The sequence below is a fragment of the Squalius cephalus genome (genome assembly GCF_949319135.1).
Source record: "Squalius cephalus genome assembly, chromosome: 16".
In the NCBI taxonomy this organism is placed as follows: Eukaryota; Metazoa; Chordata; class Actinopteri; order Cypriniformes; family Leuciscidae; genus Squalius; species Squalius cephalus.
Window position 1 is genome coordinate 13296265 of NC_137137.1, and position 27256 is coordinate 13323520.

At 40.2% G+C, this 27256-nt stretch overlaps 1 protein-coding gene across 2 annotated transcripts in view; it reads left to right on the plus strand.

Moving 5' to 3' along the window:
* The first annotated feature begins 4489 nt into the window (after nt 1–4489).
* The window catches only part of cpne5a (copine Va), a 75812-nt gene continuing 53045 nt past the window's right edge, over nt 4490–27256 (plus strand). For both annotated transcript variants that reach the window (XM_079897027.1, XM_079897028.1), the window contains exons 1-3: nt 4490–4936; nt 16956–16996; nt 18036–18082. In XM_079897027.1, coding sequence (XP_079753153.1) covers nt 4827–4936; nt 16956–16996; nt 18036–18082 — 198 coding nt within the window. In that variant the 5' untranslated portion in view covers nt 4490–4826. The remainder of the gene's footprint in view (nt 4937–16955; nt 16997–18035; nt 18083–27256) is intronic.

The following is a 27256-nucleotide window of genomic DNA, read 5'->3' on the forward strand; positions in this document are numbered from 1 at the left end:
AGTGGCCTTGGTTCAGTGTGGCCTAATGTATTCTCTGTGTGGCTTGTCCCTGTGTGAACTATAGTGGCCTTGTGGCCTATTGTGGTCTTGTCCTATGTGGCCTATCATGGCCTTGTGGCCCCCATGGCTCGGTTCTGTGTGGTCTATCATGGCCTTGTGGCATATCGTTGCCTTGTCCTTATGGCCCATCATGGTCTTGTGGTCCATGGTGGCCTTGGTTTTGTGTGGCCTTGTCTAGTCTTACCTCGTCTTCTGTGTGGCATTAGAGGCCGTTGTGGCTGATCGCGGCCTTGTCTCTGTGGTCTACCAAGGTTGTGTGGCTGATCGTAGCCTTGTGTCTGTGGTCTATCAAGGCCGTGTGGCTGATCGTAGCCTTGTGTCTGTGGTCTATCAAGGCCGTGTGGCCCAACGTGGCCCTGCTCTGTGCGGCCACTATTGCCTGGCTCTGTGTGGCCCAGCGTGGCCTTGTTCTGTGTGGTCTATCACGGCCTTGTCTCTGTGTGGTCCATAGTGGCCTGGCTCTGTGTGGTCCATCGCGGCCTTGTCTCTGTGTGGTCTGTCACGGTCTTGCTCTGCGTGGTCTATCACGGCTTGTGGCTTTCAATGGCTTGCCTCTATGTAGCTATGTTAGCCCCCATTCTCGGTTAAAGCTGCAGTCGGCAAGTCTGGCAGATTGAGTAGACTTAGCCAAAATTTTGAATGTTTACAACTCTCATGCCCCTCCCCCACTACCAACGAGCACCCGCTCATCGTCAGTGCGTGTGTACCTGATTTTCTGTGAACGCGTCCGTCTCTTCAGCATCGATCAACACCATGGACTCGGAGGAAGGCTGCCCTGGCTAATCTATCCATAGATAGCAATAACCGTGGAATTGGAAGCTTGTTAGTAGATTTTCTCTCAGCCATCACGCTTCGTACAATCTCCAGGCGAACTTCAGGCGTGTCGTGTGCATGTGATATGCGCGTCTGCGCGAGGGAGAGGGGATCTGTGGCGTGTGCACGACCTGTGATTGACAGTCAGATCTCACACCCCCCTGCGCTGATTGGACCCGATGATCCGGGAGCGGTGGATTTTTGCAAAACAAATAACACGCTCCAGGTGGAGTTAGAAGCTCGGGTTTTTTTCTAAAACCACCTTATTTATGTTTTTCTGTCGGATTATAGTGTCGATTTCACTGAATTTGATCAAAAAAATGTTGCCGACGGCAACTTTAATGTTCCACTATTCCCCAGCTCCTTGCTTCCTTTCAACACATCTTTCCTGTAGCTAAAACAGTAGAATGTTGGAGCTTATAACGACTGGTGGGTATACTTTCTTTACCGTTTTTTGGGGGTGGGCTCTGTCCCGGTGGAATTATTTCTCCACCTATTTTTGGAGGTCGGCTGCTTCCCTGCCTTCGTCTTCAGGCAGGAAATGCAGATTCCGTACCCTCGGTTTACAACGTACGGGGCCTATGCCAAAGAACTTTATATCATAATATTTGCTTGCTGGGCTGTTAATAAATGTATAATTGTTACGGTATTTTGCCTCCCGAGTCTTTCTGGTAGAAAGCTTTAGCGTAAGTTCTGCCAGGAAGACTCAATTGTTACGTCACTTATTACGTTCTCATCTATCCAATCGCGTTCTAATACTTGTAGTATAAAAGATCGATACTTACACGTGTGAGTTCACAGATGCTGACGCTTTCATTCACCTCCATCCTCCCCACCACCACCACCAGGATGGTCCCTTCCCATACCTCCCAGGGAGTCGGCTGCTCCCCTGCCTTTGTCTTCAGGCAGGAAATGCAGATTCCGTACCCTCGGTTTACGAGCTATGGGCGGCGCTTACGCCAAATAACTTTATATCATAATATTTGCTTGCTGGGCTGTTAATACATGTATACTTGTTACAGCATTTTGCCTCTCGAGTCTTTCTGGTAGAACTATCAGTTTCTAGGCCAAAAGAAAATAATTCTCAAACAAGCTGTCTGACATTGTGTTGTTGCTGAAACACTGAATTTATTGCTTTTTCATAGGCCTGTCACTCTCAAGTGAAATGACATTTGTCAAAAGCTTTAGAGAAGATATAACTCTTAAACAGAGTCCTGCCTAAGGGCAGAGTTCCATTTGACTACCAACAAATAACCTGTTGTGTATCCGTTAAGCCAGCGGTGACAGAATTCACCTCATTGAACTGAAGCAACATGTGGCCGAACCCAGAAGGAATCTAGAGAGGGAATCATCTGTTCAGGGGAGACAGACCTCGTTACAGCTGCTTACATCAGCTTGTGGCAAAATAACAGACAGATGAACTGCTAAACTGCTATCAGCCAGTCATTTCATCTGCTTAAACTCAGTCCCTCCACAATCGATTGCAATTTTCGAGTGCATCACCCACATCTTAAAATACACTTGGATGTATGTCATAATTCAAAAGAAAAATCTGTCACTACTTCCATTGCATCGCAAATTTAAAATTCATTTGTAAGGGATTTTTCCAATTAAAGTGAACATAAAGGGCAGCCTTGTACTTGTCACCTTAACTATCCCACTGGCTGTATAACTAAAAACACCTGCCTCACGCTGAATTCCATGACCTGTGGTCAAAGATAAAGAATATCCGGGTGGTATTTCTTAAGGAAGTGATAGATGAAATGATATGTATTGGGTTGCACAGATGGTCTGTGAGCAGATATGGCAGGGTTGACCTACTATGGCTATCTAGAGAGATGCTACAACAGTTTTCAGCTTGAGAAAGCACCAGTGAAGCCACTTGTCTTATGGTTTCCACCATGCATGAAGCCATGAAATTACATAGCAATGGCTGGTTCAGCGACAACACCTTGTTTTCCATTTGGTTTCTGATTTATTTTGAGTGATCTTTGGAGACAGAAATTTAATGGAGGCTGTGAGAAAAGAGGCATCTGTGTCTGATCCACCAGTGTGTGTGACTAAAAGGCAGGGCTGGATGTCAATCTGTGAAGTCCTCTGTGGAATTGGATCCAAACCAAGGGGAAAGACTCTGAATGAAGTGTCTCTCCATTTTTAAGAGGAACAATAACAGATGCATTTGATAGGAAATACACATTCTGAGCAGCAGAGTAATTCAAGGGTTCTCGTTCTGTCTTATATTCACTCCATTCTCTCTTTATAGTGTTTCTATTTTCACTTTCACACACCTTCCATCCAAGCTTCAAAGCCTCGATGAACAAAACCAGTGCAACATCATTGTGTCAGTCAGCCCCCTGCTGAAGCCTGCATCTCTGTGACAGCATGCTGTCCTGTCAGAATGCAGGCCACATGCTGTCAACTACAGCCCTCCACTAGTAACACCCATAATTACCCACTGGGTGGCTTGGAGGGAAAAAGGTGCAGAGAAAAGTGCTGAAATGGGTCACCACCATTGGGCCAGAGTGGACAACAGTGGCTGTAATTAAATCTGACAAGTGATTAACGTTGACTCCAAGCACCTATGGTGGGGAATGGGAATGTGTCTTTACAAGTACATTTTTTGTTGTTGTTGCAATTAGTGTTAGTGCTGATCAGTGGAGAAATGGATTGTGGAGCTGTCCAATGCTGTGGTGCTGAAATGCAGTTGCAGCATGTAGAACTCTAAGTGGGCCGTCTCACGCTGTGCTTTTTATCAGCTCAAACTCAGATTCTTGTCTCCCACTAGAAATAAATGGGTTTTTATGTGATAATTATCCTAGTTCTTTGGACATATTTGCCGATAACAAACCACTTATTTTCAGAATCAGTTAAGTTATAAGTATAAAGTTATTGTCTTATAAACAAAAGCTTCTGTTACCTAGAAAAAAGTAGAGATGCCATAGAATTATTTTTTTTTTTTTACATTTCTTTGTTAAATTGTCGGTAATTATTACTTGTAACATACTGTATTTTTATTGTAGTTATTATGAGATTATAATAAATATTACGGTATAGCATTTTTGTCTGTGTATTTCACAGTTCCGTATAGGCCTATGTCAAGTTAATAAACACATTTGCTATTAAATCCTGCCCATTGGTGTTAAAAGTTAAAATGAACTAGAAATGTGATTGTTCATGCAGGCAATTTTGGCAAGGCACTCTCTCCAGTCCATACATTGTATTTTTTCTTATAAAAAACAATTTACTGGGAAATATATCCTTGCTAAAGTAAGTTTGTGAGTTGTTAGGTCATTTAAAATATTTTACTGTAAAATGACATATCTCTTTAGAAAGAATAGGCCCTATGCATTTTACCGTATAGCCTATATGCTATGTTTTACCGTAGCCTATGTGGTAACCAGTTAACCAACTTGCAGGTTTTCAATGTAGCATGCATTAATTTCCCCTCCCCCTTGTTTTTACAGAATGGTTTGAGGGTTGTAGGCTATTTCAGAAGTTAACCGCCGTGAGAAATAGCTCAGACAGTAATGAGCCGTGGCTGTGGATCAATAACGTGATGCTGCGCCGAGCGAGCGCAAAGCCACGGATATGTGAAAGAATGCGCGAGGGGTGGAGTTCTACTCTTTTACTTTCCACTCCACACAGTACGGACAGAGAGATCTCACCGCTGTCAGAAGAGGCGCGCACTTGCACTCTTCTTTGAGTTTTTCATTTAGCGAACCAAACCCGTTGTGTAGTCATCTTTTTTCTTGTAACATTGCTGATATAAAGCGCATCACAGGGCATCTGCGCTCTCCAGCGCGCGACCAGCACAGACGCTGATTTTCTGACACCCTGCTGCGGTCCTGCGCGCTCCCGCGTCTCCCTGGAGCTCTGAGATTTTAGGAAGCACTGCAGCACCACGAACTGCTAAACTGTTTGAAGTAGAGAGTGTCCTCTTGTCCCGCGCGCCAATGGAAGGGGACGTTATGGATAAACTGGAGGACATGGCCTCAGTGAGCGAGTTCGACCCTATCACGGGGAATATTCCCGCCACCAAAGTGGAGATCACCGTCTCGTGCAGGTATGAGATAGAATCAATTTACATTCGATCACTCAAGTTGAAATCACTTTATTTTAATGGCGTTTATAATTCATATGGACCCCATAATGTCAGGTGATTGACTAGAGAAAAGTTCTTAAAAGGTTTGGTTTTTATTTTTAGTTTCAGCAAATAATCATTGTCTTGTATAGAAAACAAGTCTACTTTGTATTAGTGGTTTTGACTGGTTGGTTCTTTAGAGAAAAAAGTTCTTTAATTTTCTTATGGTTCTGTTAACTGAGAACAATTAAGCTTTTGTTCTTTGAATCACCAGTATGTAGATGGTTTTGTAGGGAAGCATAGAAATGCTCTCCTTTTGCATCAGGCTGTCCTTTTTTTTTTTTTTTTTTTTTTTTTTTACCGCCATGAATTATGTATGTATAAAATAGTTTTAGAAGTAGCAGTTAACATGCAACAATTATGATACGAGACTTTCTGGCTCTGCAATATTGATATGAGCGTAAATATCTAATATATCCAGTGAGCTGCGTGTATGTACTTGCCCAAAGCGTTTAACGTTGCTGCTCAATTGTCTCCATACCGAGATGCCATAAGTTGTCAGATGCTCTGAACATCAAGTCCCCACCAGCATATCATCGTCCCCATATCATCTTCGCTTTCCATCGATAATAAATGTCACATGTTTGAGTATTTAGTTGTATTATAAGAACTGCTTGTTAGAGGAAATATATCTTCAGTTTTTCTTTGTTGGCTTTCGAAATGTGTATTACTAGTCGCCAAAATCATAGCACTGTAGTGCTGAAGCAAGCAGTGAATATTCATGAGAAGGAGCATAAAAACCCCACCCAGTGTCCTCATGTCAATGAATACAGCATTCAAAACAGCATAGAGGGGTTTATATGTTGCATGTAATCTTAGGGTGAACGATTTTTCTTTTCTTTTCTGATGCTTATAACATCATCTTTACTTTTAGAGCAGAGGTTGGTCTTGATAAGAATGCATCACTGAAATATGCTGCTGTTACTGGAAAAACAGGTTCTGAGAATTTCAGCCAGGACCACAGTTGGCTCATTTCTTAGAGTGATAGGTGGGCTATTGGTTTGGGGTTTTAATCATCTTGAGGTGTAATGGATACGGCTGGTGTACTCAGCATCTGCTATGCCTTTAATAGACGCTTATAGTCAATTATACACGCTCCAGTCCAATTTAGACCAAATCATTTTAAAATGATTTTACTGAATTTCCCAACTTGACAGTCAAACCATCTATTTAATGAGAGCAATTTCACATTCAAGTAGCTAATAACCATAAACTCGCCAACTTCTCAGCTGCAAGTTAATATTGCATGCTGTCTCCAATGAGAAAGAAAGAATGCTGATAATGGGTGTAATTTGGTCTGATTGTTAGATGAATACATTTCTCTGTTAAGACCAATACTTCACATTAGCTAAATGTGATCTCAACTGTTTTTCATGAACCAGATATAAATAGCTTTTTAGATTTGAAATTCATTTCAGCTTTTACATCCATTAATGATTATATCTATATACAAGCAATACAGACTGTACTGTGGATTACACAAAAAATCTGACTTCAGTGATAAATTGCATTTTAATTTGAACTCGACATGTATTTGACAAGGGCCTTAAGTGTCACGCACATGGATGTAAGAACATATTATTGATTTTTTTTTTCCCCTACCTGTCTCTTCATTCTTTCTTTATACTACTTGTAAAAAAAAAAGGAATACTAATGCATGCATATAAGGGGATTTCTTTCATATATCCAATCCTTATGGGTGCAAATAAGATTCTAATGAATAAAAAATACTAAAGATTAAACTTAAAGTAGGAATTTCAATTTGTACAGTATGATCTCATTTGATTCTTAGATCATTTTTAGAGGATTCTTGTCTGATCTCATCAGGATTGGCTCCCATTTCTAATTATGAAATTCCATTAGCATTCCCTTTATATGATTTTTCTACCCTTCTTGCTTCTACACCCCCACATAACTGCAATAATTCAAACACAGATAAAAAAAAAAAACATTAGTGTTATCAAATATACGATCAAGTTATTGATTTGTACATTATTGTTATTATTTTAATTGAATTAGATTTTTGCCACATCCTTCTGAGATTGAATCAATGAATAATGAAATATATTGGCCCTGAACCATTATGGCCCTCTCTGTCAGCGCAGAATTCTCTCCAGGTTTGTGATGAGACTCTGCGAGGCGGTGGTGGAAATCATCGCCTGCGTTTGTTCTCTGTAATTGATTTAGTTTGGGCTGATTATCAGGGGATTGTGGCAGACATGGAATTGAATCGCTTCACTTCCCCCTCCAGATTCCCTCATAACCTGCCGATGTTATTGGAGTGCAGAAAGTTTGGCCTGACAAACCCGAAACTCTGTGATAACCCTTATCACAAACAAAAGCTGTCCTGTGGCTGTGAGATATGCAATTGATCCAGTTGTCTGGCACTAATTGGGTTTTGGGTTCCGATTGTTTTGTGTTTTAGTAGTCTAGAGGCAAGAAAAGTATTTGGAGTATATACTTATAAAGTATATACTTAGGTCTTGAGCATTTTAATTACTTCAAATATGAAATATTCAAAAGTGTGCTGTTCAAGAATCAAAGAACAGTTTCCACTCAGTAGCACAACTGTTTCAACATTGATAATAATAAGAAATGTTACCCATTATTATTATTATTATTATTCGCACCAAATCAACATATTAGAATGATTTCTGAAGGATAATGTGACACTGAAGAATAATGGATGTGGAAATTTTAGCTTTGCCTTTACAGGAATAAATTACATTTTAAAGTATATTCAAAAGAAAAAAAATTATTTTAAATTGTAATAATATTTTATTATTTACTGTTTTTAATCAAATAAATGCAGCCTTGGTGAGGCTTTTAGATCCAGTTTAATTAAATAAAACCTAACATTTAGGTTAACTTAACATAATTCTGAACATTAAATTTTGAATTTAATTCTTCTTGCTGCAGGGAAATGCATGTCCTTGCCAAAAATCTTGTGTCCCTGTTGTTACTATCCTTCATGAGTTGCTCTCTGTAATGAAAAAGTGGAGGAATAAAGTTGCAGTTGTTGGCAAGCTTCAGTTTCACTGCAGATCTACGTCCTCCTCTTAGTTGACCTTGCAGATGAGGAACCAGATCATGGAATGCATCTACATTCACTCTGCACTTCTCTACTGCTAGACTCTCCACTGCTGAGAAGGGCTCTGGTGGGTATTTGCAAGCCTGGAGATGATTTACAGTTGGGTTTCAGCTCCCTTCTCAGCGTGTGACTTGATTCCAAATGACTTTTTTCGTGGTGTATTGTAAGCCGTTATTGTTCTTTTGCTATCCGTTCAGCTCCAGTGCCTTTTATTGCTGGATTATATATGCTAGAATAGCAGAGTACCTTTTGCCCCAGATCTGTGAATATTAGAGCAGACATTCACGTCTTCCTATGTATCCTGCTTCCAACATGTCTTCCTTCATAGATGGAAATACTCTGCCACCGAAATAAAAAACAATCAGGTTTGATTTTACAGATGCTACTTGAACCTGAACTGGTGAAGAAGCAAGTAAATCCAAAGTGAGACTGAGAGAAAGAGAAATGTAGAAAGATGATGGGTGAATTAATTGACTGGATGGATGGATGGATGGATGGATGACAAGTATATAAGAATACTAAGGCTTATACATGATGGCATGTCAGTCTCTCAGAGTCTGAGCCTTTCATGGTGGAAACTGAGACGGGGGTCAAACAGGGATGCATCATCGCACCCACCCTGTTTTCCATCTTCATTGCTGCCATACTCCATCTCATTGGTGAAGAACTACCACAGGGTTTCTAATCATGTAAAGAACTGATAGCAGACTCTGAGCAAAGAGCAAAGTCAACTACACCACCATCACAGAGCTTCAGTATGTGGACGATGATGTCATCGCAGCGCACTCCGCAGAAGACCTCCAGGGCATCCTGAATGTCTTTACCAAGGTGTACAGAGCCCTGGGCCTAACCTTAAACATCAAGAAGACCCAGGTCCTCTATCCTATATCTCTTGAAAATGTGGACCACTTCCCTTACCTCGGCAGCCTTCTTTCCTCAACAGCTGACATCGACTCTGAGGTCAACCATCGCCTGAGTTGTGCCAGTGGAGACTACACAAGACTCAGGAAAAGAGTCTTCAAAGTCAGAGACTTAACAGCCTAAACTAAAATCCTGGTCTACAGAGCTGTTGTCCTCCCCACCCTGCTGTATGGAGCCAAGTCATGGAGCACCTACAGCAGCCACCTGAGAGCCCTGGAACAATATCACCAAAGATCCTTACGATTCCAAATCTGGGAGGACAAATGGCAGAACATCAGCATCTTGAAGGAAGCCAACATGACCAGCATCACCACTATAATAATGTTGTACCAACTTCGATGGACAGGTCATGTCATCTGCATGTCCAATACACGTCTCCCCAAGCAGATCCTGTACTCCCAGCTGAAGGAAGGTCATCGAGCCACTGGTGGGCAAAAGAAACGTTACAAGGAAAAGATCAAGGTCACATCACATCAAGCAACTGGGAACACATTGCACTGGACAGGAGCTCCTGGAAGAAATCTGTCCAGAAAGGTGCTGCACATCATGAAGTAGAACTCCGCTGTGCCACAGAGACAAATTTCACGAGGAGAAAGACAAAAAGGCTCAACCACCAGCAATTGGCCTCTACAGCCATCTGAAGACCCACAAGTAGACAACCCAGTAGAGAGGACAGTCATACTTGCCTTAAGTGACTGCCGATGATGATGATGATGATGATGGGGAGGAAGGATAGATGGAGAGGTCTTCGGCTTGTGATAAGGAAGCAGAATCAATGCCAAAAGATGTGAGAGGCTGAATGAAGCTCAGATATTTACTGTCATTATGTATTCATACTGTAATCTACTGCAGAAGTGATTGTGTGTGTCCTAGGTTATGTATTGTTTTCATCCAATCTCTATTCACATTTCTTTGTCCGGTTTTTGTAGTGTTTTTTCGTCTGTACGGTTGATTGGCATAATTGACATCTAGAAGAACCAACCGATATTACACTGAAGCAGTAATTTTGAACCTTAAGGAATAAACAAGCCCTGCGATATGTCCAGTATGTGATTAAAATAAAATCATGGGTTGGTAGATAACAGGTTTTAGGAGGAGGGACTGAGTGTCTGACCTCTGCATGTCGCAGAGGGAAGCACTTAATATGGTGAAAAGTCTAACAGATGGTTGAGGGGAAAAAAACAGCTGCTGAACGGATGGATGAGCTGGATGAGAGTTTGGCCAGTTGTTAATTGAGCTGGCTGATTTAGTATGCGTATAAATGTGTTAGTCGGAGAGCGACTGAGGGTATGCCTGCGTTTTGACAGAGGATGGTGTTGAATCAAAGAGCTCAAAACGGCTGTCTCACAAACCCAGAATTCTCTTGTGTGGTGTTTGGAATCATTGTGTGATATATGACAAAGATACTAGGAATGACAAAAGGCTTGCCTACATTTGCTATTCATCTCTGATCTTGGTTACACTTTATTTTGATGGTCCATTCTACCAACCATAAGTAACTTTGCAACTACATGTCAACTAACTCTCAGTAGAGTATTAGTAGAAGGTAGACTGTTAGATTAGGTTGACATATACATAGTTGCAAAGTTACCTATAGTCAGCAGAATGTTTGTTTGGGGACCATCAAAATAAAGCGTTGCAGATATTAAGTAGACAGTCTTATAATACTCTATATACTCTAATGAGAGTTAGTTAGTTGACATGCAGTTGCAATGTTACTAGTAGAATGTCTAAAGTGAACTATCAAAATAAAGTGTTTATTGTAAATCTTTATTGGGCTTATTCAGTTGAGTGCGACTGCCCCAAATTGATTGGCATCACAGTTTTGAACTCCAAAACAAGAATGAGATGTGCTAAATATCAGCATTGATATTTTCACATCACTACTAGTAGTTTTTTTTATCACCTGATTGGGGGAGTTTTTGATTGTTGCAGACAATTTTTTGTTTACTTCTTGTTTTCTATAATTAAAATATAATTGCTTGCTCCAAAACTACTACATTTAAATGACATTTCATTTTTGTTGACATCTTCATGAATGCACTGGCAAATGGACCACCAGCAAACACTGTTTAGCGTAGCAAGTAGAGCTGTTGTGGAGGTCAGTTTTTGGCTTTGGCATCACTTATTTTAATTTGTATTTTCAGTCAATATTATCTGATAACAATTTCTCTGCTAATTGTAATCTGCATTTCTCTAACCTTTTGTGAAATATATATATAAAAATCGTCATACATAACACATGAATGCTTTTTATGATTTTATTAATAAATCAGGCATGCCACTGTGTGACGACAAAACAATAATTTGTGTATCTGACTCAGAGTATTTCATTTGTTATGTCGATTGTGATGTTAAATAAAGCTTGCGACATGTCAGCGGGAAACTTACAGCTCGTGTCCTCTCAGGCTGTTACAGATGCAGCGTTTTGACTGAACCACTTCGACTTCTGCTGCACGAGATGAGGGGACATTTTAATTATTTTCTGGGTCATGAAAGAGTCTGCGTTTCTGATATATTTCCTTCTTCCTTTCCTGCAAAACGCTCGCTTTTGTCTGGATGTGTTTAAATCTGCACTAAGGATCCTGTCACATTTCACACATGCGCACTTCAATAAGCCGACATAAAGCAGGTTATTGCGTTTACATACAGCACGAAATCGGAGTAATAAGAGGCAAAAAAAAAAAAGAAAAAAAAAAGGTTTATGTTTAAGCCTTTTATGACCTTATAACTTATTACTCTGATAAAAGTATAACCGGGCTTCCGTGTTTACATGACCACGTGCGTTGTCTGCTTATTATGCATAATCGCATAATTTTTAAATAAACACTGACAAAAAAAAAAAAATACAAGTTTAAGGGCTGGACAATATGATGATATATAATAGTCAACATTTGAAGTGGATCAAAACCTTTCATCAAAGTTATACATGAATTTTGAACAATACCCGTTCTTGTCTTATAGGACAACTTTGATGAACTTTTTTGATCCACTTCAAATGTTGACTATGCTGTAGCAAACTGCATTGTCTGATTATTAGAAATGGCCTATCATACACAGCTGATGCACATGAGAATAATGACAAAAGCTGTACATTTTCTACATGTCAGGTGAAATTTATCAAAAATGTATCCAAATCTAATAATATTCACCATTTAAATAATGTTGAGTACTACTGTATATAACATTGATATGAGTGTTCACTCGGATTTAGACTTACCTATTGTATTTATATAGGGTTTCACAGGCAAATTCGCTTTATGTATTTCCCCAGTGTCGAAATGCATATGTCAGGAAACACGATTCCTGGCTGCATTTAAATATCCATGGATATCTAGAACACTAGGAACACTACATCGAGTCCAACCTTTAGTTTAAACTGATAATCGTTACTGTGTAATTTTTTAAGTTGATTCTTAGCAAAAAACACTTTGTTCTTTCAAAATGATATGTGCTCATTAATGTGTAATTACTTCTACCAACTAATCAAGTATTCTCGTAAGCGTAGAATCTGCCATTTAGAATACATACGAGCGAGTCGCTCTAATGGCGGCAGCCATGTTGCACCTCCATATTGAAAATACATGTGCCAAAGAGGGACATACCTGGAAATTCAAGCTTCGCCTTTCACGTTTTGACACTCAGTGGCACCGTGACGAATGCAAGGGGGAGATTACTCGTGACTGCCGGCAGATTTGAAATAATACGGCCACCGTAGGAGTTAAAAAGCCCTCGGAATGGGAGGGGCTAGAAAGTAATATTCAGTTGGTAGTCATAAACAATTTCATAGCTAGATGGGAGAAAATCCTACACAGTGTAGCTTTAAAAAAAATCCAGTCACGCAGCAGGCTCTTTTGCCACTCAGTCCGGCTGAGGGGGGCGTGTCCCGGCGGGAAAGTGACGTCAATGCATTCCCTCTATTGTAAAATGTATTGCTAATGTATTATTACCACTCCAATTACTTAATCACATATTACTATCACTTTAGCCATTTTAATGACTTTTTTAAAGCACTTTTCCTTTTTATTGTGCTATATGACACTTCATTAATATCTGATCCGCTGAACTCAAGTTGTATTGTTTGTACTGTCCTCTGTAATCAAATAAACAACATGTTTATCCTATAAAGAGGTAATTCAACTTAAATGAGCACCATAGATCAGGATGTGCTGTGTAACAGTGATTAAGTGTTGCATTTACAAGCTTGAGCGAGAGACGTGCAAAACGAGACCATTGGCCCTGTGGCTTCTAACTTCACCTGAGGTTTTTGTGTAGATTTATGCCTGGTTTATGAACAGCGCTTGCCAGGATTTAATTACCCTGTTTCATTGACGAGCTGGAAAAATGCTGACACTCCTGTTCTTCTGTAATTACTTCTTGAGTAGAAGACAGAGGGATTGTAGATCATATTACATTTAATGAAACACTATAACAGGAATTCCTAGGTCTTAGAAGTGGCACAGGACCTGTGAGAGACATTCTAAGAACGCACTGGTTGATTGCCAGTGCCCTATGTGCTGTTAGGTGGCAGTTAGATGGAGCCCTAGGATGTTAACCTTTTATTTTGACTCATGAGAAATGTTTCGCCTAGTGTTGTTTGTACTCAGACCTGCTCTGGGTATTGTTCAGAGTTCATCAAATAGCCATGATGATAAGCACTCTCTATTGACCGGAGAGTCTGTCATGGTGGTAATACCCCTGCCAGGATGGCCAGACTACAAGAGTTTTCATTCCAGACGAGCGACATGATCCTTTCCTCTCCTCCACCTCAAGGAATATGGCTTTTGGCTGAGATGCACTCTGAAATTTCTCTTTGCCCCCCTTAACCAGATAGCGACTTGAATTACTTTTTCCTGCTTCTTTGAACCAATGAGGATTCATTGGCTGAAGAGTTTAGAATCTATTTTGATCCCCTCTGGCTGAAATAGCTTCTCCCGCATGAGAGTGCCAATTACAGTGCCACTGGTTCTGGGAGAGCGGGGGTGAGATGGAGATTGGATCACAAGCCCAATAGTGTCAGAACACTTCCTTGGCAAAGAGGAAGAACTGATCTGTGCTAATATCACCTTTCAAAGTGAGATGTGTTACAGCACACAGATCAGTCAAAACATCAACATAGAACACTACACTACGATTATAAGTCTGTTCGGCCAGATCTAAACATCTGTTGTGAGTTCAGAAACATTTTGTTTTATTTAATTTAATTGTTTTATTTATTTATTTTTGCCGTCCTTTCCTGGCGATTCCCTTTGTTGGCGGATTAATGGAAACGGAGTCTCTCTCGTGGCTGAAGTTTGAAGTTTGAGGCTGGGGAAGTCTATAGAGACGTTGACTGAAGCTTTCAGCTAAAATTAAACTTAGAAAACGAGACTCAATGGGAAAGAAAATAAACTAAGTAAAAGTAGGAAAAGCAAGTGATACGAGAGTAGTCAGATGGCTTGCATGAAGCTATTAGGTCTTAAACCATTTTCAGGTCTGATCTTGATCGGATCTCTGTCTCGTCATCTCGACTTAAACTCTGTCCAACCCTTTGGAGGAGTTCTGACCAATAAGACATTGTCTTTAGTTCGGGGTATGACTATTTCTCCTCACCTCACATAAACTACTTGTTATCTGATTAGTCACATGGTCTCTTAACTTTCCCACTCAAGTAGAGTACAATTTAGACATGATACCTATAATAAGAGTACAATACATTTAGATTTGATTCATACAATAATTAAAGAAATGAGAAAACATTCATTCATGCTGATATCAAACAAGACTCACCCCCAATACACCATTCAAAAGTTTGTGATCATAATAGCCACATATAGGTTATGCAGTTGAACAATGTTTGATTATAAGCCCCTCTACCATTGTTTTGGAATGATCTGATGCATTTTGATGTGTAAAGGCAGTCTGTGGATTTTCGAGATGATTTTTTTGGTCCTGCATTTAAGGGAAAGGCCAGAGGTCTTTGAGAAGGTCTGCTTAAAGTCCCTGTTTTGGAAATCAAACCAGCTTTGGTTTAAACTCATGATTTACCTTGGGAGACTCAAGATGTGCTGTCTCAGAAACCAACCTGTCTAGTTAAACTTGACTTCTTAAGTGTTCTTTCTCTAGTTGGGATTATATCTTACACATGTTCTTTGTCTTATATGTTGAAAAATCAGTTAGTTTCAAAATGTCCCATTTAGTATGACAGATCATCTTATTTATGGTCATGAGTGTTGATTTGGAATTTGGTTCTTTTTTCAGTTTGGAGACAAATAGTATTTTTTTTCCTAATTAGCTCTCAGTTCCTACAACACATTAATTGCTAAATTAAATTAAATTCCATTTTTGCGACAACTCGGTTTGTCTTTTTTTTTCTTCTTTTGTGGAACACAAGATCATCATTGAAGAAGATCATCTTTTGCATTCCACAGAAGACATTGTACCTGATATTAGTCTCTTTAGTAGCTTCACTAACATTTCTATGTGAACCTCAGAAAAAAAATGACATGACAAGCAAGGCATTGATGAATGATTTATGTGTAAATCTATAATTAATGTCTTGTCTTTTATGGCTAAATTTAATCCTTTCTCACAAACCTCAGACATTTAAACTACTGTTCTAAGATTACTCTTAGAATGCAGTCCTGCCTCAAAGCCTAAAGGAGTTAATTTGAACTTATAGTCTGTGTTTGAACATCACAGATCTGTCAGAGCTTCTATATGTTCAGACCATTAAGCCCATTTCAGCAGACTATAATGGCTTTCCAGAAGTGTTTTAACGGTAGCCCGCAAATCATAGAATATTGTTGATTCTCCCTTAGTAGTGCAGATTTTCGGCCGATACCGATAATCGATAATTCTTTATATTTGAAAGCCAATAACCGATATATTGGCGGATAAATCTAAATCCAAATTCATGTCCCAAGCACACAATTAACCGTATTTCCCTTTTTTGAAGTGATTCCAATCATATTTCAAGCAATTCAAAACCATCATGGCGAACAGTGCGCATCTGAAGCATCTCAGCTGAAGGAAATAATCCATTAATTATCGGCTTTAATATATCGGCCAAATCTTTTATCAGGTCGATAACGATAACATTAAAAATAAACATATATCGGCCGATACCGATATGGTGGCCGATAGATCGCGCATCCCTATATTTTAATGCGGACCTCTTTAAAATACAGAGAGAACAAGAAAATTACTTTAAGTTCAATTATTTGTTTTTTTATGTGAGGATTGTTTTTCTAAAACACTGCTTGGGTGCAGTTAAATTATTGGTTTTCGCATGAATTAAAGGCTCTATTTTCCACTGGTGAAGGATTGAGAGACTCATTTAAATGGTTTTCATTTGCAGGAGAAGTGACAGTGTTTTTCTCCTGTCTTTGTCTGTTAGAGGTTTGATATGACAGCACACATTAACAACCTGTAGCTGACAGTCATCTGTATTAGAGAACAATTTCATTTTCAAACAGCCATTATATAGTCCAGAGCCACATTTACAATTTAATCAAAAACCAGTTTCTCTGACAGTGATATTGTGACAGAAATTAAATTTCAAGCCTGTCGAATCAAACGATTGTTTTTGTTGAGCCCCTCTCAATTTCTATGTGTATAATCATGCAACTATTATAGTGATTTCAGACTCTCAGAGAGTCTATTGAACCTGTGTGCCAGAATCACTCTCTGATTCAAAGATCCATTTTATGAGAATTAGATCAGATGCCCAAGAGCTGAATGGGATGCAGAATTGTTACATTCTGCAAAAGATTCAGTTTTTTTTTTGCTTATGGAAGGGAATGTATGGATTCGGAAATAACATGTAAATGAGAGCTCCATCTGGTTTATTTGTGAGGCCTTTTATTCATTGTATGGCTGAACTTTTTGAGCGAAGTGACTTAGTTTATCAGCCCTTAATTTAACTTTTTTTCTCTCCTGTTTCCCCAGAAACCTGTTAGATCGAGACACGTTCTCCAAGTCTGATCCTTGTAAGTATTTCTATTTTTTCCATGGCTGAAGTACTTGTTTTTTTAACCTAAAATCTCTTTAAAATCAATTTTTTTGCCACACATATAAAACCTCGCTCCCCAGGCTTCGTACCTCACTGAAATGTTTTCAGGTTCTCAGGTTCTCTTCAGGTTTCACACACCTCTCTGACTTTCTTACGCTCTCTACACTTTGCAATTTGTCTACTCTGCTATTTCTCCAAGTTGCCTAAAACACATGCATAGAATTTGCATCACAATGTGACAGCTTTTCTTCACTATCAAGAAAAATGCAGAAGTGCTTAATATATGCAGAGCATGAACTCAGCCCCCTGAATACAAATGCTGCATGAGTCATGGGGACTTGTGTACAGTAAATCTCTCGCTGAAGACATGAGATTATGAAATAGAGAGCAATAGGTCAAATAGTCTGGCCTCCTTTGTAATTCTAATCCTTGCAAAAAAGAGTTGCTTTTTCATCAATGAAACTTGATGTTAAACATTATTAAATTATTAGAATTCTCAGTTCGGTTTTATTTAACCTTCATGTTCCACAGTACTGAGTGTGTGAATAATAGACCCACCAGATTACATTGTACAGAGTATCAATTTTAAAATAATTGTATAAAAATATTTAAAAACATTCCATTTATTTGAAGAATGTAATGATAGAAAATGATAAGGTCTATTTCTCAAGAGAAAAATGTAAGCAGGAAACTCCATTTGTTCTCTGTCTAATTTAATTTATGTCTGTTAGAAACAATTAAACAATTTAATTAACATTAAAAAGAGATCTCATTTGAGACGTTTCTTTTCCATGGGTCTGTTTAACTTACCTTGTAGCATTAAATCAGTGTTAGTTTAGGTAAATGTGTTGATTTGATTCAAAAAAGTTTGTTTTAATCATGAACTAGCTTCAAGCTTTTAAGCTGTTCTTCAGAGATTTATCTACAGTAACTGTAACCTAAAAGCTTAAAAAAATTTAAAAAAAAATGAAATAGATGCTGATTTCTCTCTTTTTTCCCCTTTCTCGTCTTCTCAGTGTGTGTTCTGTACACTCAGGGAGCGGAGTCTAAGCAGTGGCGTGAGGTAGGTGTCCACGTTCTGGAACAAACCTACAATCAGCTCTGACAGAGACTCCCTTATTTCCCCTAATCAGCTCTGCATATCCTCTCTGTCTCTCGCCCCCTTCACTCTCTCCACAGCCCTCTGGTGCCCATCACTGCCCATTGATTCTCCGTTTGAATATTCATGAATCTGTCCCCATGGCCCTTAGTGATTGGCTGTTAAGATGATTGTACACTTTCCGTTAGCGATTAGCATTAAAGTCGATCTTGCTCTAAAGTTACAGGCCAGGGCATTTGTAATGCTTCCCAGCTCATTGAATGTGATTTTTCACACTTAAGCTGTGTTGAGCTAGAGGTCTCGGCCTTTGGATTTTGCAGGTCATTACAATCAGCTGAAAAACGGACATCCTCGGGCTATCATATCCATCACCGAGCTTGCAAAAAAGTCCCTGAATATGAAAAATCGCATTGCGGTACTTTTTTGCAAGATTTGGTTTGTGTTACAGAGACCCTTTTAATTAAATCCCTTATTAGCAGGTGACAGTTGTTCCAGCAGGTGTTTTCAAGGCTGACGTGAATGCGTCAAAGCGGTCGTAAATGTCACGATGTGCGCATGAGGAGCTGTAACAACTTTTTGACCCAAAATAAAACCAAATTGGTGTCGATCCTACTCCTTCATAGCGGGTTTTGATGGAACACCTTTCTCCTATGATGAAAGACGACTGCTTACATAACACTGAGCAGGTTGCTAACTCCGATTAGCTGCGTAGACTTTCTCCATGCCTCTGCCCATGTAAGATGCCTCTTGTTTGGGTATAATACCGACCGCTGTGGAAAAGAGGCAGTCAAGCTGTAAGGGATTGATAAGGATGGAGTTTTCTTTGTGCGTTTCTCTGTCTCAGCAGGAGATTTGGGCGTATGTGTGTCTCTCTCTTTGTTACTAACACAGCATAAGCACCTTACTTTCACTGAGTGATTGTGCCCGTGGTTTCACTACTGTATTACACTTTCTTTTAACTTTTTTCTTGTTTTTTTGTATTTAATTCTTTATACATTAATAAGCAATGAAACCACTCAGTTATACGCATTACAGAGATTTTACCATGGATAAGAGTATTTTTATGTGCAAAATCCACTTAAATATAGTAAAACAATGCTTATTGCTTTGATTTAAATATTTAATTTGATAAAAGACACCAATGTTCAATAAATGATTAGTACTAATATATATATGTAAACATTACAATAAGGTACGAGAGGCTATGCTGTATCGTGAATAAATCACGGCTAAAGAGTGTACATTATTTCGCCATTAGATGGCGGCAAAGAATGTCTTTATGAGTGAGTCAGTCAGTAGAGAAGACTTTTATGTTGAAACGACTGAAACTTGTGAACACAAAGAAGCAAGACGCAACTGACAAAAGATTAACGTGTCATGGCACGGGAAACCCCCTTAACGGTGCCCACTACAGTGACAAAACTCTGCTCAGTGCCCCTGGCAACGCTATAACGCCTCCGCTTTGGGGTGTGTCGGTTGCGAGTGTGTTTAATCTAAGTTTTTTTCAACACACGGACAGTATGCACGCGATTACATTTAGAAATAGACAAGCTTTGTTTCCAAATGCACCAAGCAAAGATATCCTTTCAATTTTATAAACTTTTATAAACCCAGCCAATATAATCACAATGAACACATCCAAATAAAATATTTAACATATATATATATATAACAACTGCAAAGCCTCTAATTCGTAAACAAAGCGATTTACATACTAAATCCAGCAATAACACCGACACAATCTGCATATTTTTAAACTCTAAAGACAGATGTCACATCCCGAACCTCACAGCAATAGAGAGCCTAAGTCCCTCCCCTTCCGGTGGACCACCATGGGACCTTATTTCGGAAAAATATTGTATGGTAGCAGAGCCCGTCTACGGAGAGCCTGCCCACTCCCTATTAAGTCCTATTGTACCGAATTTTGGTTGTAGTTCCACCAGAGTTCCACTGGGGGCGATCGCCAGGAGTGCAAAATGAATGGAAGTCTATGGGGCTAGACGGCTAAATTTGTCTCTTTCACCCGATTATCGTTGAGAAATCTCAGATTTGAGTGTAGGTTTTGCAAGTTCAACATGGGTTATAGGTTGAAAGTTGAATGAACAAGTACTTATGTCCTTTCGATTTCTTACAGGTTGAGTTGTTGTTGCCCATAACACGCTAGCATTCTGCTAATGAACGCTGATTGGTCAGTGAAGGACTGATTACGACCAGAGATACCGCTTGATGGCATCGTGGCATCCGAAGCAGGACCAGAAACAAACAAAACAAAAACTCGTCTAGCTTTGTATTTACCTGTGTCAGCTGTGTTGTCGATGCCTCGAGAGAAAACAAAGTGCAGAGCGCGAAAGCACCAGAGTGACTGAAGGATTGCCGTAAAGCAGTATCTCTGGTCGTTTGAAGTGTATGACGTCATTGACACTTTAAAAGACTTTTTAAAGCAAATAAGTGACTCTAAAAAATCTAACACCCAGCAATGCGTAATTTCTTTGCATCTCCTTTCGAATACAACATTCAAATTACTAGACAAAAAATGATATCCTGAGAAAAGTGGATTTTGATTGGTACAGTACCATAGACCTCCATTCATTTTGCACTCGTCCTGTGAGCGCCCTCATATGGAATCAGAGTGGAGCTGCAACCAGTTCAGAAGCCGGAAGTTTACTGAGAGTGAAACTTCTCGCGTTATTAGACATTCTCTGATGGTAGTCAATGGCGAGAGACAGCAAATATTTTGATCTTGTTTGAATTGTGCCCTGAATTACACATATGATGTTTGTCAATTTAAAAGATACATTTTAAAGTCAAGAAAGTTGCAGTTTGATGTAAAACTGTTGAGGTATAAGACTGTGAAAATACGTAATTACAAAGACTACAAACCCAAAAGGGGCACATGTGACGTCATACCTTTTCTCTCAATGAATGAAGCTAACTTTACTGAAGCTAACGTCTGTCATTTTTTCTATAGTCTTACGTTATAATCGTAACGTTACGCCGTCATGCCTGAGTGTTTTGTACCAGACTGCACACATACGAGCAATGGATCTTGCTCGTTGTTTCGCTTCCCGGGTGATGTAGTTCATTGAGTTCAAGTTCAAGAGTTCAAGTTCAAGAGTTTTATTTGTCATTGGACAGTCTCCTGCACAACGAAATTTACAAACAGGACCACCCAAGTGCAATATCATCATCTACGATAAAAACATGTAAAGGGGTTAATAAATAAAAAGAAAATTAAATAAACAACAGTAACAGCATCATTGTTAAAAATCATTGACACACACGTGCAGACACACAACAAAACGACTGTGAGAATGCGAAATCAGTAAGTGGTCTGCTTTATTTAAAGTTCTGACTGCCCAGGGGAAGAAACTATTCCTCAGCCTGTTGGTCTTGCTTTTGAGAGATCTGAACCTCCTCCCTGAGGGCAACATAGTGAACAGGTGATGGTCGGGGTGAAGATGGTCTTTTATGATTGACCTGGCTTTGGTGAGACATCTGGAGCTGGCGATGGAGTCCAGGGGCGGGAGTAGACAGCCAATCACCCTCTCCGCGGTTCTGGTGACCCTCTGTAGTCTCCTTTTATCAGCCAATGAACAGCCAGCGTACCACACAGGGATGGCATGACCAACACACTCTCAATTGTGGCTCGATAGAAGGAGACCAACAGATTGGTCTGCAGCCTGTTCCATCTCAGTACCCTCAAGAAATGGAGGCGCTGCTGGGCCTTTTTAACTAGGGCAGTCGTGTTGGCAGCCCACGACAGGTCCCTGGAGATGTGGGTGCCGAGGAACTTAAAAGATGACACCCTCTCCACATTGTCACCTTTTATGTAGAGAGGGAGGGGATCAGCTTTGCTCCTGCGGAAGTCCATGACCACCTCCTTAGTCTTTTTAGTATTGATTGTGAGGTTATTCCTATCACACCATGCTGTCAGTCGCTGGACCTCGTCTCTGTAGGCCGTGTCATCATCTCCGGTGATGAGTCCTACGAGAGTGGTGTCATCAGCAAATTTTATTATGGTGTTGCAGGAGTGTTTGGGAGTGCAGTCAGAGGTGTAAATGGTATACAGGAGGGGGCTCAGCACACAGCCCTGTGGGGAGCCAGTGCTGAGCGTCAGGATGGATGAACTCCTGTTGCCAATCCTGACAGACTGTGGACGGTTGGTGAGGAAATCTTTGATCCAGGTGCACAAGGTGGGGGAAAAGTCCAAGTCGGCCAGCTTGGTTACGAGGATGTCCGGGATGATGGTGTTAAAGGCCGAACTAAAATCAATAAAAAGCATCCTTACTGATGTCCCAGGTTTTTCCAGGTGTTGTAAGGCAGTGTGGAGGGCAGTGGAAATAGCATCCTCGGTAGACCTGTTAGCCTTGTAGGCAAACTGGTAGGGGTCGAAACTGTGGGGGAGACAGTCCTTGATGTGTTTTAGAACAAGCTTCTCAAAGCATTTTGCCACCACAGGTGTTAGTGCAATTGGTCTGTAGTCATTAAGACTGCTGATGGTGGTGGACTTGGGGATGGGCACTATTATTGCTGATTTCAGGCAGTGTGGGACGGTGGCTTGAGACAGGGAGAGGTTAAATAATTTGGTGAACACAGTAGACAGCTGGTCAGCACAGGCCTTGAGCACCTTCCCAGGAATTCCATCAGGGCCTGCTGCTTTCCTCTGATTCACTGCCCTGAACACACCGCGAACCTGTTGTGCCTGAAGAGTGAGTGTGTGTGGGCCGGGCTCTAAAAGGGGCGTTGTCAGGGATATATGTGTGGTGGAGATGGTTGTGGTTTTCTCAAAACGAGTAAAGAAGTGATTAAGTTCTTCTGCTAATGAGAAAGTTAATTCTGTATTTATACTGTTGCCCTTATAATTTGTAATGCATTTCAGACCTTTCCATACCTGCCTTTGGTCGTTGTCTGAGAGGTGGTCAGACAGCTTATTTGCATAGTCCCGTTTGGCCTCCCTGATGCCCCTCTTGAGGTCTGCCCTTGCACTGCTGTACATGGCCTGGTCTCCAGATTTATAAGCAGAATTTCGTGCTTTTAGCAGAGACTGGACCTTACCCGTCATCCAGGGTTTGCGGTTAGGGTAAATCAAAACACGCTTTTCTATGGTGACGGTGTCCATGCAATGAGCGATGTATCCCAGTACAGCCTCTGTATGACTCTGTAGGTCCTCATGCTCAAAAACACTCCTGTGAGGGCGAAGCAATCCTGCAGCTGAGCCAGGGCTTCATCAGACAAGATGTTAATAGTCCTGATGATGGGCTTTGTTCTTCTCCTGAGTGGTATGTAAGCCGGAATAAGGAGCAGGGAGAAATGGTCTGACATACCCAAGTGAGGGAGGGGTACGGATCTGTAAGCTTGCTTGATATTTGTATAAACATGATCCAAGGTGTTGTTACCTCTAGTGGGGCATTTGACATGTTGGACAAATTTAGGCAACACAGTCCTTAAACAAGCTTTATTGAAATCCCCTGCAATGATGTGTACTCCCTCTGGATATATACGCTGCTGTTCAGAGATTAAGTCGTGTAAATAAGCAAGGACTGAGCTAACATTTGCAGCCGGGGGTATGTAAACCGTAGTTATTAGCACTACAGACAGTTCTCTGGGCAAGTAAAAAGGCCTGCACATGACGGACATTGCCTCTATGTCCGGGGAGCAGACTGTGGTGACAATTTTACTGTTCATGCACCAGTCGTTATGAATGTAAATGCACAAACCTCCTCCTTTGCTTTTCCCAGCTGAAGCTGTTCTGTCGCTACGGTGCATCGTGCGGCTTGCTAGCTGCACTGAAGCATCGGGGATGTCCTCCCGGAGCCACGTCTCCGTCACTACCAGGACGCAACAGTCCCGGACAAATAAATTCCCTGCGAGTAGTGCTTCCACTTCGTCGATTTTGTTCACGATCGAACGGGCGTTTGTCAGAAAAATGCTGGGGAGCGCTGGTTTAAAGGGCTGCCTCCTTAGCCTGGCTAGCTGGCTTGACCGGCACCCCCGCTTCTGTTTGCGCTCTTTACGCCGCCTGCGCCGCTTCACAGAGCCGACAACAGTCCATAGAGCATCCGCTGGTCTTGTTATCTCCGGTGGGATATTGTTGGATCTCTGGTAGTCATTAGTTATGGGAATCTGGCAGTTGTATCCGATGTTGTACAATTCCAGTTGGCTGTACTGAAGTTTGGCTCTACAATAGTCCGTTAAATAGGCCACAAACAAAAAGAAAAATACACAAAAACAGCACCTTGGTGGTGAGCCTGAAGCCGCAGCGACCGCGCGCGCCGCCATCGACTATCCGAATAAGTCTTTATAAGAATAAGTAATTGAGCGATTTTCACATAAAACTAAATGTTACTCTTCTGTTTTATGACAAACGGCGACTTTCTTGACTTTCATAATTATCTTTTAAATTGACAAACATCATATGTGTAATTCAGGGCACAGTTGCATAAAGTCGAGAACTGCCCAACCTTTTGACGCTCTCAACACTTTCTCCGGTCCGCTGTCAATCCCACAATGCACTGCGCGAGCATGAAGCTCAACTTCCATAGGAATGAATTGAAAACGCTCGCTCCGCTCCGCTCGCTCCGTGCCAGTGGTCACGCACCGTTAGGGTGCCATTTGGGACAAGGCTATAGAACCATAGGGTGAAGCGGTCATAGCCGTGTTTTATCATGAATAAAACCTACTGACCAATCAGAATCAAGGATTGGATCTAACCGTTTTATAAATATTCCGCTTCGCATCGTGCCTAACAACGCCCTTCAGCCGTGACTTATTCACAATACAGCACAGCCTCTCGTACCTTATTGCTTAAATAAAATATACTGTATATATAGATATTATTTAAAGGTTCTGTAAGTGGTGTCATCCTTTCTGGAGTTTCCTCCTGACTGAGTTAGACACGCCCCTTTTTAAATCAAAATAGCGTTTTCACACCCCAGCCTGACAACTACTGACGAAGCTGAAAATGGTGTTAAACATAAATGATAATGCTTCCACTACCACACTCTCAGTATAAGAGCTGCCCATGATTGCAAGGAATGCTGGACAAGCAGAAAGCGCATCAGTGGCTTTTGCCTGACTAAACAAAAAATCTAACTAATAGGGATATTTTATGAGTGGCATTCTAATTTAAAAAAAATCATGTTTAACACCTTTAAGAAAGTTTAACATGATTTGCAGTTGTAAATGTTTATTTTAAAACAATCTGAAAGCTTAAGGCCTAAAGGCCTATTCACATCAAGAATGATGACTATAAAGATTAACTATAATGATAATTATATTAGCGTGAACACCAATGGACGATAACACTGTTATAATTAGCATTATGTTGTCTGCTGTATTAAACACTTACCAGTAAGCTCTTTTAAGATTCTGATTGGCTGTCAAGAAAATTGCTCTGAAAGTGATTGAAATTATAATGTTCCTCTCTGTGTCGTAATTGTTACTGTATATCTTTGGTGCAGACTTCCATATTCTCATAAAATTAGAATGAAAATGTCTAGAAATCCCAAATATCTTAAATCTCACTTTCTAAAGTCACAGATTTTTTTCCTTCTTATATTATCGACTATTGACAATCTGATCTTGAGCTTGAACTTTTCCATGTTTGTCATTTTAAAAATAATGATCTTAAAGGAGAACTCCGGTCAATTTTAACATTGAGCTAATTTTTTGGTAAATTTGGAGTGCTGTCAGTACAGAGAACAACGACAAAAATCGGTGTTGCCTACACCGTGTTATCCTCTTTTTAAAATTTGCACCCTGTTGACTTCAATGGGGCAAGTTTTAAACCTGCTTTTAGCCTCTTAACATCCTTGATGTGTCATCACAAGTGCCCAGCCATTGTGAGTGATTCCTTCAGAGTGAACACGGTGAATCTGACTGCAGTAGATGTGAAAGATATGAATAAAAATGATGTTAATTCAGCCAGCGCACATACCTGTATTTTCTTCCTGTTTTCGGTCGAAGTCCACAGTAATCGATTGTCGAGTTCACGCGCATAGGTTTAGTTACCTATGATCACGCGCGTGAACTCGACAATCGATTACTGTGGACTTCGACCGAAAACAGGAAGAAAATACAGGTATGTATTTACAGGTATCAGGTATCTCCCATTGAAGTCAACAGGGTGCAAATTTTAAAAAGAGGATAACAAGGTGTAGGCAACACCGATTTTTGTCGTTGTTTTCTGTACTGACAGCACTCCAAATTGACAAAAAAATTAACTTTATTAACCTTCATTTTTTTACACCTCTTGTGATCTTTTTGTCTCATCACTGCTATTGCGAGCTTCAAAATTTACAAATCATTTCTGAATGTGACATTGTGCTAATTCTCCTGTTTTGCACAGTAGTGTGAACAACACGCTTCAGCCCCTTTTCACTGCCTTGGCTTTGTCTCAGTGGGTGGTAAAGCTTTTCCAAAAGCAGTTTGGTGATATAAGTTAAATGTTTTTCTTTGCATCTCCTCTCTCCGATGGGATTTCTCTCCAAAAACAGTTTAGACAAAAAGGATGTTGGAAACCAGTGCAATACTTGCAGAATAGAATAATGCACCATATGACAAACATAAAAGGCTTTATGGCTCTATATGCAGCAGGTTAACAGAATGATTTATAGCAGCCGGTGAAATGATAAAATAAAGCCAGACTGTGAGGTCTTATTAGCAGTACATAAAGCATTATGCTGTGAATGCTAATGACTCTGTGCTCTGCTATCACAGAGCCTTGCTTGAGAATGTTTAGTCATTATGTTTATGGCCTTGAAATATAAATTTAACCTAATTTTTATAGATTTAGGACTATTTGTGGTTCAGGCTATGTGATTTGGAAAACATCGTTTAATTCTAGAGTTTATGCATATCTAAACTACAGCAGAGAACGTCAGACAGACATGCCTCAGGTACTAACTATATATTGTACTGCATGATTGTAAGAAAGTCAGACTGTTGTGATACAGTGTTTTTCTTTATCCTTTTTACAAGATCACTGTGGTCTTCAAAATCACCTACAGTATGTTTAAATCAACACATCACTTCCTTATCCCTCATAAGCTGTCTCCTTCATTTCTGCGTGGCCAGGGTGTTGTAACACCCTTCTAGTGATTCATTTATTTATGCATTTCTCATCTGCCTCATCTTGTT